Here is a 15,088-nt window from a genome sequence, read left to right on the forward strand (position 1 = left end):
ACATACAAGTGACAGGAGCACAGTCGTCGTTGAGGGTTCACACCCTCCCAGGGTTCCCATGATCACATGTGTTGCTGAGATGGACCAGGACCCAGGGGAGGCTGACTTGCTCAGAACTATGTGGATTGGATGTTGCTGTACCGCAAAGGTCTGTGTACTGATGCCATGGTCCTCAAGGTGGCATTGCTGGGAGGTGGGGATGACTGCACCAGGGACATGGCACACTCTTTGGCTTAAGTGGGTTTTTTAAATTCCCCGGCTGGCAGTGGTAGGACTTTCAGCTCAGGTTAACATTGCTGTTAATGGTTGAGAGCCAACCTGGACCTGAGTCCTCTCTGGTGCTCGCTCAATCTGTCCCCACAGAGCTCCTGATCCCCGTCCCCTATGGGGGAAGGGAATCCCCACCTCCAGTGTGAACTGTTGAGATCAAGGCTAGTCTAGCCTCACTTGGCCCCAGTACAGGCCATGCTGGGAATGGGTGTGCCTGCAGTCATCACTGAATGATGACCGCTTGGTGGAGCCTTTATGTTGGCCTCTGGTCTAGAAATGGCCATCTAGAGTGAGTTCATTGCTCAACGGTCCTTTTCCTAGGCCCCTGAGGCAGGCATGATGGGAAGGTGAGGGGAGCAGTGGAGGTTCTGGGAACAGGGAAATATGGGTGAGGAGTCAACACCCACTGCCCTCCTCCTAGGATGAGCCTGTCTCTGTTCTCAGATGTATCTGGAAGTTCCCCCTCCCAGGCTGATGGGTCCCCACAGAGGTGTTCTCACCCTGCTGACAGGGTCATAGAGGCATCCTTGACCCCCAGGAGCCAATGCCCCTGCTCTCCACAGATATAAGTCTAGAATCCCCGCTTCCCTAGGACACAGAGGCTGTCAACCCGAGTCTGGTCAAGAGGACTGGCTTTGCAGAGATGCCACAGCGGGCAGGGAAGGCCGAGTGGATGCCGTTTGCGCACTAAAGCAACTCAAAGCTCTGGCCCGGGTCACACAGAGCGCCCCGGTGATCCTGCCCTCATGCCTGCTCAGATCCCTCAACACCTGCATCTCTCTGCCCTTGTTGGACAGAGCTGGTACAGAAAGTGACTGTGCTCGCAAGAGAGTGGACACAGCCCTGCTGGGGTGAGGCCCCACAGCCTCAAACTCAGGCCCTACTTGAAGGAAGGTAGCTGGGTAGACTTGGCAGACACTGGACTTCCTTCTACAGTCTGAGCAATGGGCAGTGGGACTGCTGGTGGACGCATCCCTCCTCAGGCCACGGGATCCTAGTCCCATGCTGATGGAAGAGCCCTAAGGGGTGCACCAGGCCTAGGTGGAACCTGGGAGCCCTGGCTTCCACCATCCACTCCCGCCCCAGCTGAGATTCTGCAGGCTGCTCCGGGCTCCTGTTGTCTTCCCCTCTTGGGCTTCTTTGGTTACAGATGATGAAAGGGTCTGAGAGGTTAAGAGTGTGGCCAGTGCTACTCAACCTTGGTGCAGCATGGTATGGCTGTTGGGGCATCCTGGGATCATGAGGAAACAGCCCTGTGGCAGGGCCCGCTCAGGGAGCACCCTAAACCTCATGAGCCCCCTGCTACCCAAGCCTCACCTCAGCCCCAAGGCAGCCACTTTGTTTCAGGGCTGACCAACCTGGGCTCAGAAAGATCTACTCTCAAAGGCCCTGCCCCTCCAAGACAGCTGGCAGCTGAGGACACTCAGGCTCTGGATGACTCCTCGCTGAACGCTGAACGGCAGGCAGGTGATGACCTCAGCCAAGTGTCCTTAGTTACCATGGTGACTCTGGCTGAGCCCAGAGTGGATCACCATTATCTTTCATAACCCACCCGAGAATGGGATTGTCAGCAACTGGCAAAGAGTTTGGGTCGGGGAGCAGCTGGTTCTGGAAGTTCTCTGCTGCTCCCTGGTGGGGAGACAGGGAGGATCATCTGTTTCTGCAGGACTCTGGAAGGTGGACAAGTCGTCTTGCTTTTCAGCAAGGTTGTGAGGAGTGGACACCCCAGTTCCTGCCTGCAGTGTCCATTTTAAAGGGGGACTTGGGGAGAGTACAATGTTCTGGGGTATAGGGAGGCTGCGGGACACTGTGACACTGTCAATACCACCAGAAGCCATTAAAGTGAGAAATTTCCCGTATTTAAACATGACTGAAGGAAGGGCTTGGGGCACTGTAGATCATTTTCAGCCTTCCTGTGCCATGGTTAGTAAAGAAACTGTCAGAATCACCTTGCCTGGGCTGGAGACTCGAGAGACACCAGAGGTCTTAGGGACCAGGTGACAGCAGAGGCGGGGGGGGGGGGGGGGGAGCAGGCAAGAGCAGGAAGGGTGGCCATGAGGCCGTCACATTTACTAGGCAGCAGACTGCAGCACTCTGCAGGCCAGACAAGTCTTGGATCAAGGGACACCGAGCAGGGAGAATCTTCATCCTTTGGCCTGTGGCTCTCCTGACACCATCAGGGATGCAGAGGTCCACAAGCTGCTCTCGAGGCCTAGGGGACCATATCCCCGTAGGCAGGCAGGGAGGTCACTGTATTTGGCTCTGTGACTCATTCCTACCCTCTGTGACAATGGATAATCTGGGTCCCCACATCTCCCACTGCCAAGAGGGGCGGGCCATCATGTCCTGAACAACTCTCAGGACATTTCAGTACTGTGAGGATGAAAGATGCAGGCTTGTGTCAGATACACGTGAGAGCAGAGAGAGACAAGGCCACCGTTGGCCCTGCCAAGGGACTCCTGTCACCACCTTACCTTTTTATAGACAAGGGGACAGAGGATTGAGGTAAGTGACTTGCCCAGGCCACACCATGAGAGAGCCAGCAGGAGGTCTTGCAAACACCTGCTGGGTTCAGTCTTCACGGAGACAAGGTGAGGCCAGGCTGCAGTGTGGGTCAGGGAACTGGGAGGGGCAGAGCCTGTGCCCAATGGGACACATACCATATACTTGACGATACCACAGTTGCTGACAAATATTTACTACTGTTTGGTCCTTCCTTCAACACACCCCTCTCCCTGAAACAAGTCATCCACACCCGAAGAAAGAGTCCCCTTGCACAGGTCCTTCTCAGGTTGTCAGGATGGGTGGCCAGGAGTCAGCCAGAGTGCCCGGCCACAGAAGCGCTGGGGCACCACGTTGGTCCTACGGAGGTTCAGTTCCGAGGCAAAGGTCCTTGCTTTTTGGTAGAAGAAGAGGGACATCTCACGGTCCATGAGGAAGTGGTGATAGATGGTGGCCAAGCGTGTGTAGATCTTCAGCTGAGCTTTCTTGTGGCCCAGGTCCACGGCCGCTGCCAGCGCCAGCTGGTAATACCCAGCAGCATCAAATGGGTCCTATGGATAGATGTGTTTGACTGGGATTTAGCTGACTCACTGCAGTGGGGTGGGTGGGGAGGATACCAGGAGCAATCCCCAAGGACTACACTATCCCAGGGTCACTCGGACACACCCACCCATAGTGCTTGACCCACAGGCCACATCAGGCTAGGAGGAGGACATCCCGTCTTGCTCCATCACAATCACAGTTTAGCCTCTTTCCCCAACAAGGTTAGAGCTTACTTATCGGGGACTATGGGGGTCCAGCCCCTCGATAGTCCCCTCTCAGGGTCCGGGAAGAATCTACAACCAGCTGATAATTCATCTTTGATGAAAAGAAATGAATCTATGTACACGAAACTCCTTAGTTCATACACTTTATTATTCTGTGATAGTTCTCTCTCTACACAGCTTCTATTCTGTTCTCATGTTTAGCTCCTTTCTCACCTGATTTCTCTATATTTATCTACTGTCCCCTCTAGGTTCTATCTTAATTCTTTCATCTAGTTCTGTCCTTTCTAGGTTCACATCTATCTAGTTCTTTCCCCTATCAGCTCCTCTCCTGTCTCCTTCTCTCTCATTTGGCTCTTCCTCATCTTGTTCTTCCCCATCTGGCTCTTCTTCATCTTCCATCTCGTTCCTCTAGTCCTCTCTTTTAGCCCTTCAATCTAGTTCTTCCCCATCTCAGTTTGTTTCTTTCCAGTTCTTACCCATCTAGTTCTTCCATTCTCTTTTCTCTTTTCTGTCCTCTCATGCCCTGGGAGTCCTGGTATATATACACTTACAAGCAGTATTCCCTTGGCAGTGCAAAGCGAGGTTCCAGGGTCAAATGGAGGGGTGATAAGAATCACATAGGGAGGCAATAACCGTTAATTATCATTTGCTACCCCAAAGGGAAGTGACCAATGGGGAAATGAATTAACTAAAGGCTAAATTCAGGTAATATCTAAGAAGAGGGATCTTACGTGCTCCACTATAATCTTAAACGTGATTGGTAGAAAATGTTAAGAATCTATAAGTTGGCCGGGCGGTGGTGGCACACGCTTTTAATCCCAGCACTTGGGAGGCAGAGTCAGGTGGATTTCTGTGAGTTTGAGGCCAGCCTGGGCTACCAAGTGAGCTCCAGAAAAGGCTCAAAGCTACGCAGAGAAACCCTGTCTCGAAAAACCAAAAAAAAAAAAAAAAAAAAAAAAAAGAAAGAAAAAAAAAGAAAGAAAGAAAGAAAAAAGAATCTATAAGTTGTTAGGTCAATGGTTGAAATAAAACTGTCTTCTTTTTTCCTGTGGCTCTTATCTGTACAAGCTATCTGCCACTTTTCTGCAGGGTGGGGGAAAGTGTGCTCAGTCGCTAGGCAACCTGTGTACAGCTAGATGCCTCTGGTGATAGTTAAAGGGAGATCTAGAACTAGAGGTAAAGTTTGGGAAAGGAGGAAGTAAAGCTTAATTGGCACATCCGCCAGGCCTTCTCAAACAGGTAGCCTGGATGGTTAAGTCTGTTCTTAGAGAGTACAGAGGTATCTCTGATAAGGTACTTTCCTCCATCTGGGGATGGACCCGGCCGGATGCTGCCAATGATGATAATTACGGGGAGGCTTGAACTGGGGTTCTGGCTGAGCATAGCTGTCAGCGCAGAAGGTTATCTAAATATTTCTAGAAGTGGTTAGGTAAGGAATTAGCAGTCTATAAAGTTAGTAAGGCTGTAAGAAAGGAGGGTCCGAGCTGAATTGTGTAAAGCTATTACTTAACGTCCACCTGACCTAGGTGGTGTCTCCTTGTGGAATTTACCTTAAATCAGGAGACTTGCATGTGGACTGTTATTACTGCTAGTCCTTGAAAGTAGCCAAGGGAGATATCTGATTCCAGAGAAAGCCTTTCCTGAGCCTGTTCTCCAAATACCTGGAATGTGTATGTCCAGAGAGTGATCAGTCCACACTGTTAGCCCTTCTTAGGGAAAAGTCAATTGGGAAAGCTATGAAGGCACACATGATTTTCATAACAGAATACAGCTGATATAGAACAAGCCAAGTAACACCAAAAACTCCTTGGGATTTTCTTCCTCTGGAGGAATTCCCTGATCCCTCCAGGTAGTGACTTTGCCATAACCAGTTGAGTTCTTATGATATATTCCTGCGGCCCGCAGCATGTCCTGGTCCTTGTGTTTGGGCGCCATTTTTTGAAACTGTCCCAGCTAAGAGCACAGCAGCTTGGGGGCTGGCTCGGAGCAGCAGCAGGCCTACCCTACCCCAGATATGACTCAGAGATCCAGGTGGCCTGGAACAGCATTATGGCTGCCCCTCAGGGCCTTCCTGTGCACACAGCTGTGTCCCTTTTCTGAAGTCTCCTTCTTCGTCCCAGATTCCAGAGCCTAAGGCCTTGACCTGTCATGGCCTCTGCTTCTTCTCCCGTGAGCCTCCCTGATGTCTGGATCTTACCTTGCCTCAGCCCTAGTACTTGCCTTCCTTGGGGGAGGTAGGTGCCCCGAGACTGCAGGGCCTCGCTGGCTCTGGGGGCTTCCTGGCCCCATGTTGGGTGATTGTGCAAGTGGCCCATGTCCCTGGGAACTAAGATGAGGTGTGACACAGCTCACTCCCAGGTCAAGTGCATCTTTGCCTCAAACTCAGCATCCCAGTAGGATGCAAACTCCCTCTGGACTTTGGACCCACCCCCCAGGAGTCTCCCATCCTAGCTTCTTTTAGAGGTCTCTCCCCAGAAGAGTGACCTGAGGGGCTTCCTGAGACCCCACCCAGCCTGCCTCCCCTTGTTCAGCATCTGCGACATCTCCCTTAGCTAGCAACAAAGCCCAAGATGTACTATGTCTCCTACTAATGTCTCATCTTGTACCAGCCCCACAGAGCCAGGACCCAAGAACAGAGCAGAGTGGGCCATGTACAGATGGACACTCCTCCCCCTGGTCTCAAGGCCACCTCTCCCGAGCTAACTCTGTGACATGGGGGAGCATGGGAGATACCGCACCTCGGGGGATAGAAGCTGTGGAGGAGAGGGCACCCAGCTATGGGGGAAAGACAGCTGAAGTACATGTGTCTGCATGTGTATGGCAGCTCAAATTCACACATGTACCTGGAGCTGTGACCAGCAAAGACCCAGGAAGGGAGCATTTAATCGGTGTACCCCTTCCTGAACCTCAGTTTCCTTCACTTGAGGCAGGATGGTAATATCTCCACCTACCCCTCCCAGATGATGAGGGACAGAAGCCACGGAATTCCAACAAGGAATTGTGGGAAAAGGCTGGCACTCCAGCTGGGCTTCCTGGAAGATGCACCCAGATGGGGGCTGGATTCTGCAATGTGAGTCTCAGGGGCCATTGACATAAATGTCCTTGTCCCTTTATGTCCTTTTGGGGGGTCACCACATCCAGGAAGCTCCCTAACTCCTTTCCCACTGCTGGTATATGGTGACCCTGTGCCCTCTCCTTGTCACATGAGAGGGCCAAGCCTGACCAGCACAAAAAAACTAGCCCTGTCTGCTGACCTTTGCTGGCTTCTCACAGCCAGGCCTTGCTCCATGAGAACGTGGTGAGGCCATGGCTGGGAGGCAATTACTGTGCGAGCAGATCGCACACCCAGGCAGAGCAATGACTCTACCCCAGGCTGAGCCCCTTCTTGCCCACCTTCAGGTCATAGAAGATGATGTCACCCAGCACCAGGTACACCTTCACATAGTACAGGGTCTCCTCATCGAATTCCAGAGGTGAGTTGCAGAGTGACAGAGCCTTGAGGAAGAAGTGCTCAGCCAGTTCTCCGTGGCCCAGCCGGTGGTGGAGGGTGGCTAGCCGGTGGTAGGCCACTCGCTCATTCAGGCGGTCACCTGGGGGGGCAGGGAGAGGGGCAGGTGTGGGGACACTGCCCAGTGGGGCAAGCCAGGCATGAGCCAATCAGGAAGGAGCATGCATGCAAATGCAGCACAGGCCAGGTGGCTGCAAACACTCACAGACTTAAACCAGGCCGCTCTAGCCCGTCCTTTCCCTGGACTCATTTTCTCATCTGTAAAGTGAGCTAATGACAGCTGTTCCCTTTCCATTTCCAGATCTGGCAAAGCTGCAGGCTCACGTGCCCCACTTTGTGTCTGCATGGAGCTGCCTGGGGGTGCCTTCGGCTAGGCCCATGATCTATTTATGCATTCTCAGGCACAGAACTCAAACTCAAGGACTGACTATGGCTGCTGCCATATATGTTCCAGCACGGTCTATTACCTTAGGGAGCCATGCTCAGAGTCCTGGGCCTCCCCCTGCAAACAGGTAATGTATGTGGGCGGACTTGAGTGCCAGTTCACGGAGCCTGTACTCAGAGCATTGAGTTTAGCTGCATTCCCCCTGCAGGCCTGAGGCCCCACTCAGGGTTCCCTCCCAGGAGCATCACAGACACTCCCAGTCAGTGGAAACAGGCGGCAGACAGTGAGGACACGGGAAAGGACAGCCTACACAAGTCCACCTGTGTGGAAAGCCACTGGGCAGCATGCGCTGCAGCAAGAAGAGAGATCCTCAGAGCTTTGCTCTCTTGCAGTTCCTGCCTGCTCAGTGCTCGGCTAGGGCTGGACACTGCCAGCTCAGCAGGGCTGCCGCGGGCCTCAGCCAGCCTTCACAGGAGATGGGAGAAGCCGAGCAATGCCTGCTTTGCTCTGCAGACCTGGGGCTGAAGACCCAGTCAGATGGAGTGCAGACCACGGCCCGGGGCTGGGGACTCACCTAGGGTGATGCTGAGTGCTAGGGCTTCATGGGCGAACTCTAGGCCCTCCTGGGGTGCCTCCAGTGCAGACAGAAGGGCCACCAGCTTGTTGCATAGGCGCAGCTCTGCCTCTTGGTCCCCTACGGTCACAGCCAGGGGCAGCGCCTGGTCCTGGCCACATATTGAGATTAGGCTTCTGTAGTGTGCACCATGCAATACCTCCTGGGCCCACATGTGTGTAAGGAATGCCACCCCCCACTGTATGGTCTTGTCACGGGACAGAGGATGGCTCTGTTCTGACACCCCAGGCTGGGAGCTGGGGTGACCCCCACCAAGTCATCTAGACCTTCAGCCTCAGACCAGCTTGTGCCTCTCTGCCCAGGAGTGGGACAACTGAGTGCTCTACTAGAATGCATAGTGTATGAGCTCAGAGCCAACTGTACACCGTGAACCAAGAGGACCGAGGAGGAGCCCATGTCTTCCCTGGCACACCGTGTCCTTTTATACATGCCTATGACTCTCTAAGCTGAGCTTCCTCATCTGTAAGGTGACAGAATTTCCCACCCAGGACTGCTTTAGATATTAGCATTCAAGTATGAGGTATATGCTGTGCTTTACAGAGGGCTCAAAGATCACCACACTGATGCTCTCTACCTCCAGGTGGGAAGCCTCTGCTTGCCACACCTGTGCCCACCGAGAGACACCCATGTGAAGCACACATTACCTGCCTACGGTGGCCACTCACCCGGTAGAAAGACACAGCTTTCTCCCGCTCCCAGGTCCCATTGAAGAAGATGTCGCCAGCTGCCTCAAACAGCTCCAGCCCCAGCTTGGGGTCCCCAGTATACAGGGCTGCGTTCTGTGCCACCTGTAAGGACCAGAAGTTCTTTGAAGATAGGACCCCCTAGGGAGGTCGTGCCTCTAAGATGGGCAGCCTCACACTTGGTGGCACCAACATTTCAGTTTCTGTGGCTTTGTGGCTCTGAGGAGAGCAGCTTTCAGGACCTGAGAGCTAGGAAATATAGATCTAGCTACAGCCCAAGAGTCCAGCAGGTGTGGGCTGCCTAGGTGTCTGGCCTGCCCCTTATGTTAGAATACAGCTTCCTGCCCCTACATTGCCTGTGGCTCCCACTGCATCCTATTCCTTCCTGACCCAACCATGCTCACTTTCTCCCCCTTCAGTGCCACAGACAGGGCCTGATGCTGCGGCTTCTCTGCTGTGTTCAGGGATGCCTGCAATGCCTGGTGCATAGTAGATGCCTAACAAACACCTACTCACTGCTGAGAATAAATCTGCTCACTCTCCAGCTTCTAGGTTGGGCCCTAATATTCTCTCTCCCTCTCTCTCTCTCTCTCTCTCTCTCTCTCTCTCTCTCTCTCTCTCTTAAAGATTTATTTATTATGTATACAGCATGTATGACTGCAGGCCAGAAGAGGGCACCAGTTCTCATTACAGGTGGTTGTGAGCCACCATGTGGTTGCTGGGAATTGAACTCAGGACCTCTGGAAGAGCAGCCAGTGCTCTTAACCTCTGAGCCATCTCTCCATCCCCCTAATATTTTCTTCTAGCAAGTGGTGCTAGCTCCCCACCCTGATTCATAGCTGTTTGCCCTCAGGCTCAGCTGACGCTGCCTGCCTCGGCCCAAGGACCCTCTGAGCCGTGGGCTCCTGGATCCTAGACATTCAGTTCACAGGGCTGCTCCTGTGCTCCTTATCTGTCCAGATCACACTGTGTTCGGGAAGCATCACAGCTTTTTTAATAAACATGTTTTAAGTAAATGTACCATGAGACACTGAAACAAGTTCTTCTGTGTACAAACAAAGTGGACACAGCATCCCCACATACGCCAAGCACTCACAGTGTACTGACAAGAGATGGGTGCTATGAGGAGCCCGCCCTCTGCCCAGGGAGCTCAGATGGCTGTCAGATAGTCTGGGCATTGAGGGAGCTTGAGGGAGCCAGAGTGGGAAAGAGGCAGGCCCCTGGGACACAGTAAGTACACTCACCAGTGATGGATGGGTGAGCAGATGGACAAGTAGATGGATAGATGAGTGGATAAATGGATGGACAGGTGGATGGGTGGGCAAATGAATGTGTGGTGAACAGGGAGATGGATGAATGGATGAGTGAATAAATGGGTAGGTTGGAAGGATAGAGGGGTGGATATACGGGTGGATTGGTGGATGGCTGGGTGAGTGGGTAGACAGGTGGAGGGGTGGATTGGTGGACAGGTTAGTAGACAGGTAAATGGGTAGGTGAGTGGGTAGTTAGGTGGGTAGGGTAGGTGAGTGGGTAGTTAGGAGGGTAGGCTAGATGGGTGTGGGTGGCGGTGAGTGGGTAGTTAGGTAGATGGACAAGTGGGGGCAGGGCAGGTGAAGGGGTAGTTAGGTGGGTTGGGTGGTGAGTGAGTGAGCTAGTACACCCGGACGGCACTGAGCGTACCTGGATGTACAAGTCCACCAGCTCATTCTGGCGCAGGATATAGTAGATCTTCCCAGCCTGCAGCCAGGCGCGTGCCTCCTTCTCCTTCTGCTGCAGGTCGATGAAGATCCCCAGGCTTCGTTTGGTGTAATCCAGAGCAGACTTGTAGGCCCTGGGGTCAGACACAGGCATCAGAACAGGATCTGCCTACAGAATGGTCAGGACCTGAGGGAATCCTCTGTGGGCAGCCTCCTGTCCTGCCCCAGGCACCCTGACATGGAAAGACACGGAATTCTTCGGAGGGAAGACGGCAGCTAAGTGTAAGTAACCCTATTTGTTCTGTCAACCCCCACATGCTGAATCCAGCTAATTTTTTATTTTTTTAAATCAACTAACACAAGCTAGAGTCATTTGGGAACAGGACATCTCATTTGATAATATGTCCCCACCAGCCTGGCCTGTGAGCAAGCCCACAGTGTGATTTCTTGACTGATGATTGATGGGGGAGGGCCCAGCCCATGGTGGGTGGTGCCATCCCTGGGCTGGTGGTCCTGGCCTCTATAAGAAGGCAGACTGAGTAAGCCAGTAAGCAGTACCCTCCATGGCCTCTGCATCAGCACCTGCCTCCAGCTTCCTGCCCTGTTTTGATTTCCTGCCCTGACTTTTCTCAGCGATGGGGCTAAGATGTGGAAGGATAAATGGAAATAAAACCTTTCCCCTCAAGCTGCTTGTAGTCATGGTATTTTATCAGAGCAATAGAAACCCTAACTAGGGGCTGGTGAGATGACTCAGTGGTTAAGAGCACTAACTGCTCTTCCAGAGGACCAGGGCTCAATTCCCAGCTCCCCCAGAGCAGCTCACAACTGTCTATAACTCCAGTTCCAGGAGAACCTGATACCCATGGCAAAACACCAATGCACATAAAATAAAAAAAAAAAAAAAAAAAAAAAAAAAGAACCGCCAAGTAAGACACAGTCTCTGTCTTTTCTGGACACCAGGGAGACATTGACATAGGGCAGATTGAGATCATAGGCCAGGGCTTCTCCAACTTGAACACACTCTCAGCAGCACAGAGGACTGCTCTAAGTTTCTGACCTGAGGCCTGGCTGCGGCTGAGCACCTCCAACAAACTCCCAGGGAGATGGACCGCAGTCCAGGGACATACCCAAGAGGCTTTGCTCTGGGTTGCTGGCTCACTGCTCCTGTGGTGAGTTTTGTGTTGGGACAGGAGCCTCTCCTGTTTCCTCACAGGCTCTCCCCTGCTCCAGTGTCCCTGCCTTAGGGGAGGTGTCACGTTGAGGATTTTACCAGCTTGCAGGCTAGCCAGAACTCCAGTGCCGGTCACACCCGAAACATGACCCCGAGACCTGGCTCCAGAGAAGTTGGCTCTGCCCTCTGTGGTTAGGAGCCTGGAGAGCATGTGGCCACCACGGTGTGTCCAGTGGATGAATGACATCCCACTTGCCCAGACCCCAGGCTGACAACTAAAGACCAGGGGCCAGTAGAGGTCAGCACACAGCAGCAACCACGCATGGATGGCTTCGAAATGCCTTGTAGAGGTGACCCTTGTGTAACCAAGAAAGTGAGGACGGGAGGGATAGTCCCTTATCAGAGGGGCCTATGCTGGGACTCCTATGTCATGAACAATGAATGGAATGATACTGGCCCTGAGGGGTGGGGCTTGGCTGGTTCCTGGGGGGAGGGGCTCCCCAGGCCTTCTGTGTACCCTGCTGCTCTTACCGCTCGGTGCCCAGTGACAGGTAGAGCTGGCTGATGGCCTCCAGGAGCTGACCCTCCAGGACCTTGTCAGCTGTCCTGCGCGCCAGGGCCAGTTGGAACTCATGGTAGATGACGCATCGCACCTCGTTGGGCATGACCTTGCTGTAGAAGTGGCAGAGCTTTTGCACAGCCTGTAACTGGCCTGGGTGGGGACAGAGAGAAGGTGTTACCCTCCTGGCTCCATCCCCTTTGGGGCGCTCCAGTGCCTGTGTAGGTAGGAATTAAAGGTTCCGGTGTATGACTACCTTGTCTTTACTTCCGTGAGTCGGGTCCTCAAGAATGGGCATACTGACCCCAGAGCCAGGCTATGTAGTCTGCAGAATGGTACTCCATGAGCTTCTCATTAATTGACATACCAGGGAAGCCCATTGACAGTGCTGCCATCTCAACCAATCCAGGGTAGGGTCCTGTGCAGGCTCTTGCCCTGCTCCACACCTTCTGTTTCTGTCTTCCCACACTCTCCCCACCTCCACCCTGGCCTCATGGCCAGGGAAATGGCAGCTCAATATAGTTGGACACACAGCCAGTCCACAGCCAGCACCCTGTCTGGAGCCTGCCACATAGAATAATGGATTCAGCCCAGCTCAAGCAACCACAAGCCTGTGCTTCTTCATGAGGCCAAGCTCCACGCCATGGCTTCGTGGGCTATCCCAAGACCAGGAAGGGGCTGGGAGCCACGAGGTATCCCCAACTGTCAAGACAACCCGGAAATCACACTGAGGCAGAAGGCTTAGCTGTGCCATAAGTCAGCCAGACCTTAAGGGCTACTTCACAAGGGCTCATGAGGCAGTCTCTAAAGACACACACTGGCCAAGCCTCAGTAAATGCGAAAGTATGGCAGTCATGGGGAATGTGTTCTTTTGCTACGCAGTGGCAAAACTGAACTACAGAATGAGTTCAGGGCCAGGTTGGGCAACTTAATGGGACCTTATCATTTGTAAAAAACAAAAAGAAGACTGGGAATACAGAATGGTTACAGAGCATTTGTCTAGCATGCATGAGGCCATAGGATGGTTCTCAGTTCTGCTAAGACAGACAAACAGAAATCAGTAACAGTAGAGCATTTGGTAAGTTCACGGATATATGGAAGTTAAGCTGCTCTTTCCTGAATAGTCAGAGGTTAAAGGAAGAGACACAGGAAACAGAAGCATAGAAGTTTAAGGGATGACTGGGTTGGAGACACAGCTCAGTGGTCCAGAGCACTGGCTTCTCCTACAGAAGACCTGTGTTTGATTCCTAGCACCCACATGGTGCTTCACAACCATCTGTAACTCTGGTCCCAGGGCATCTAAAGCAGGGATCTGACACCTCTTTGGGTACCAGGTACACATGTGGTACACAGATATATATGAAAGCAAAACACCTATACATGTAAAATAATAATAATTATGGTGATATTTTATTTGTATTGAAATGTGATTTTATTTGTATGTTAATAAATAAAGTTGCCTGGGGGTCAGAGCTAATAGTAAGCCATCGCAGAAGCTGGGTGGTGGTGGTGCACGCCTTTAATCCCAGCACTTGGGAGGCAGAGCTAGGCGGATCTCTGTGTGTTCAAGGATACAGCCAACATTGGAGACATACGCCTTTAATCTCAATACCAACCATAGAAGACCTAGAGGTCTGTACAGACAGGCAGTGACTAGGAGACCATGTGGTTGGGTTTACAACCAATGAGAAGGCAGAACAGAAACACTATAAAAAGACAGACACACAGGAAGTAGGTCTCTTTCGGAGAGGTAGGATAACAGCGACAGTGAAGGGTAAGGTTTTTAGCTCTTAGCTATTGCTCTGACCTCTTGGCTTTCATCCCTGTATTGGCTCTGTGTTTCTTATTTAATAAGATGGTTGGTTACTTCTACATTTGGCACCCAACGAAGACACTCATATGGAGTTTATCTTCACCTTGGCAAAAACAGCCATTTGGGCAAGAAACTGTTCTTGCCTGGACTGCTTGATCAACTGGACATATAAGACCCATAAAAAGGTGACCACTGAACTTTACTTGGCAAAATGGTCCTTTGGGTTCCTGCTTCACAGAGGAAACTGTCAGACATTCTACAGGACACAGAGAGAAGTGACTGAGAGACTTTAGGCCTGTGTGCTAAAGACAAATGCCCCAACTTTACAAGAGAACTTTGGATGACTGTTCAGGCTCCCAGCTGTCTCTGTCTACCCTGCAAGACTCCCGAAAGTTGCTTGCATCCTTCTCCCATTTCTCAGGTAATATTATATCCTTCTGAGGTCTTTGATGTAGTTGAAGACTAGTTATAATTTTCCTTAGTTATGATAAAAGATAAGTTAGATATAAAATCTTAGACTTACAAATATAAGATAGATAGAATTTCTTCTTTAATTTTGCCAAATAAAGTAGTTATTATAAATAGACTAGATACTATAACTGTAATTCTTGCTTGGTAATTGTTTTGTTATCTGTAATTTTACTATGTAAAAGTTAAAACCTTCCTTTTTGAAAAAAAGAGGGGGGAAGTGCTGTAGATATCATTCTGTATAAATAAAACACTGATTGGCCAGTAGCCAGGCAGGAAGTATAGATGAGACAAGGAGAGAGGAGAATTCTGGGAAGTGGAAGGCTGAGAGAGGGAGAGTCACTGCCAGCCACCGCCATGATAAGCAGCATGTGAAGATGCCGGTAAGACACGAGCCACGTGGCAAATGGGCTGTCGGACTGCAGGGACTTGGCAGGACCCAGAGAGAAGCTCTCCAGCAACAAATAATAATAATAACAACAACAACAACAACAACAATAATAATAATAATAATAACTTAAGGGATGTTGAAAAGTAGAGCAGCTGAAGGGAAAACTGATGGTGGTGAATGCTTTTGATGGAGATAGGAGGGAGGGGAGAGGTGGGGAGAGAGGGAAGATGAGGAGGGAGG

At 51.6% G+C, this 15,088-nt stretch overlaps 1 protein-coding gene across 4 annotated transcripts in view; it reads right to left on the minus strand.

Annotated features, from left to right (window-relative positions):
• Window positions 1-2,952: 2,952 nt before the first annotated feature.
• Sh3tc1 (SH3 domain and tetratricopeptide repeats 1) overlaps window positions 2,953-15,088 on the minus strand; it is a 46,864-nt gene continuing 34,728 nt past the window's right edge. For 3 of the 4 annotated variants that reach the window (XM_028882295.2, XM_037208872.1, XM_028882294.2), the window contains 6 exons: window positions 12,149-12,329; window positions 10,430-10,580; window positions 8,732-8,854; window positions 8,007-8,157; window positions 6,933-7,129; window positions 2,953-3,323 (listed from right to left, as the gene is read on the minus strand). In XM_028882295.2, the coding sequence (XP_028738128.1) occupies window positions 3,066-3,323; window positions 6,933-7,129; window positions 8,007-8,157; window positions 8,732-8,854; window positions 10,430-10,580; window positions 12,149-12,329 (1,061 nt within the window). In that variant the 3' untranslated portion in view covers window positions 2,953-3,065. The remainder of the gene's footprint in view (window positions 3,324-6,932; window positions 7,130-8,006; window positions 8,158-8,731; window positions 8,855-10,429; window positions 10,581-12,148; window positions 12,330-15,088) is intronic. The other variant, XM_028882296.2, reaches the window with a different exon arrangement.

This window comes from Peromyscus leucopus, chromosome 10 (assembly GCF_004664715.2).
Source record: "Peromyscus leucopus breed LL Stock chromosome 10, UCI_PerLeu_2.1, whole genome shotgun sequence".
Lineage (NCBI taxonomy): Eukaryota > Metazoa > Chordata > Mammalia > Rodentia > Cricetidae > Peromyscus > Peromyscus leucopus.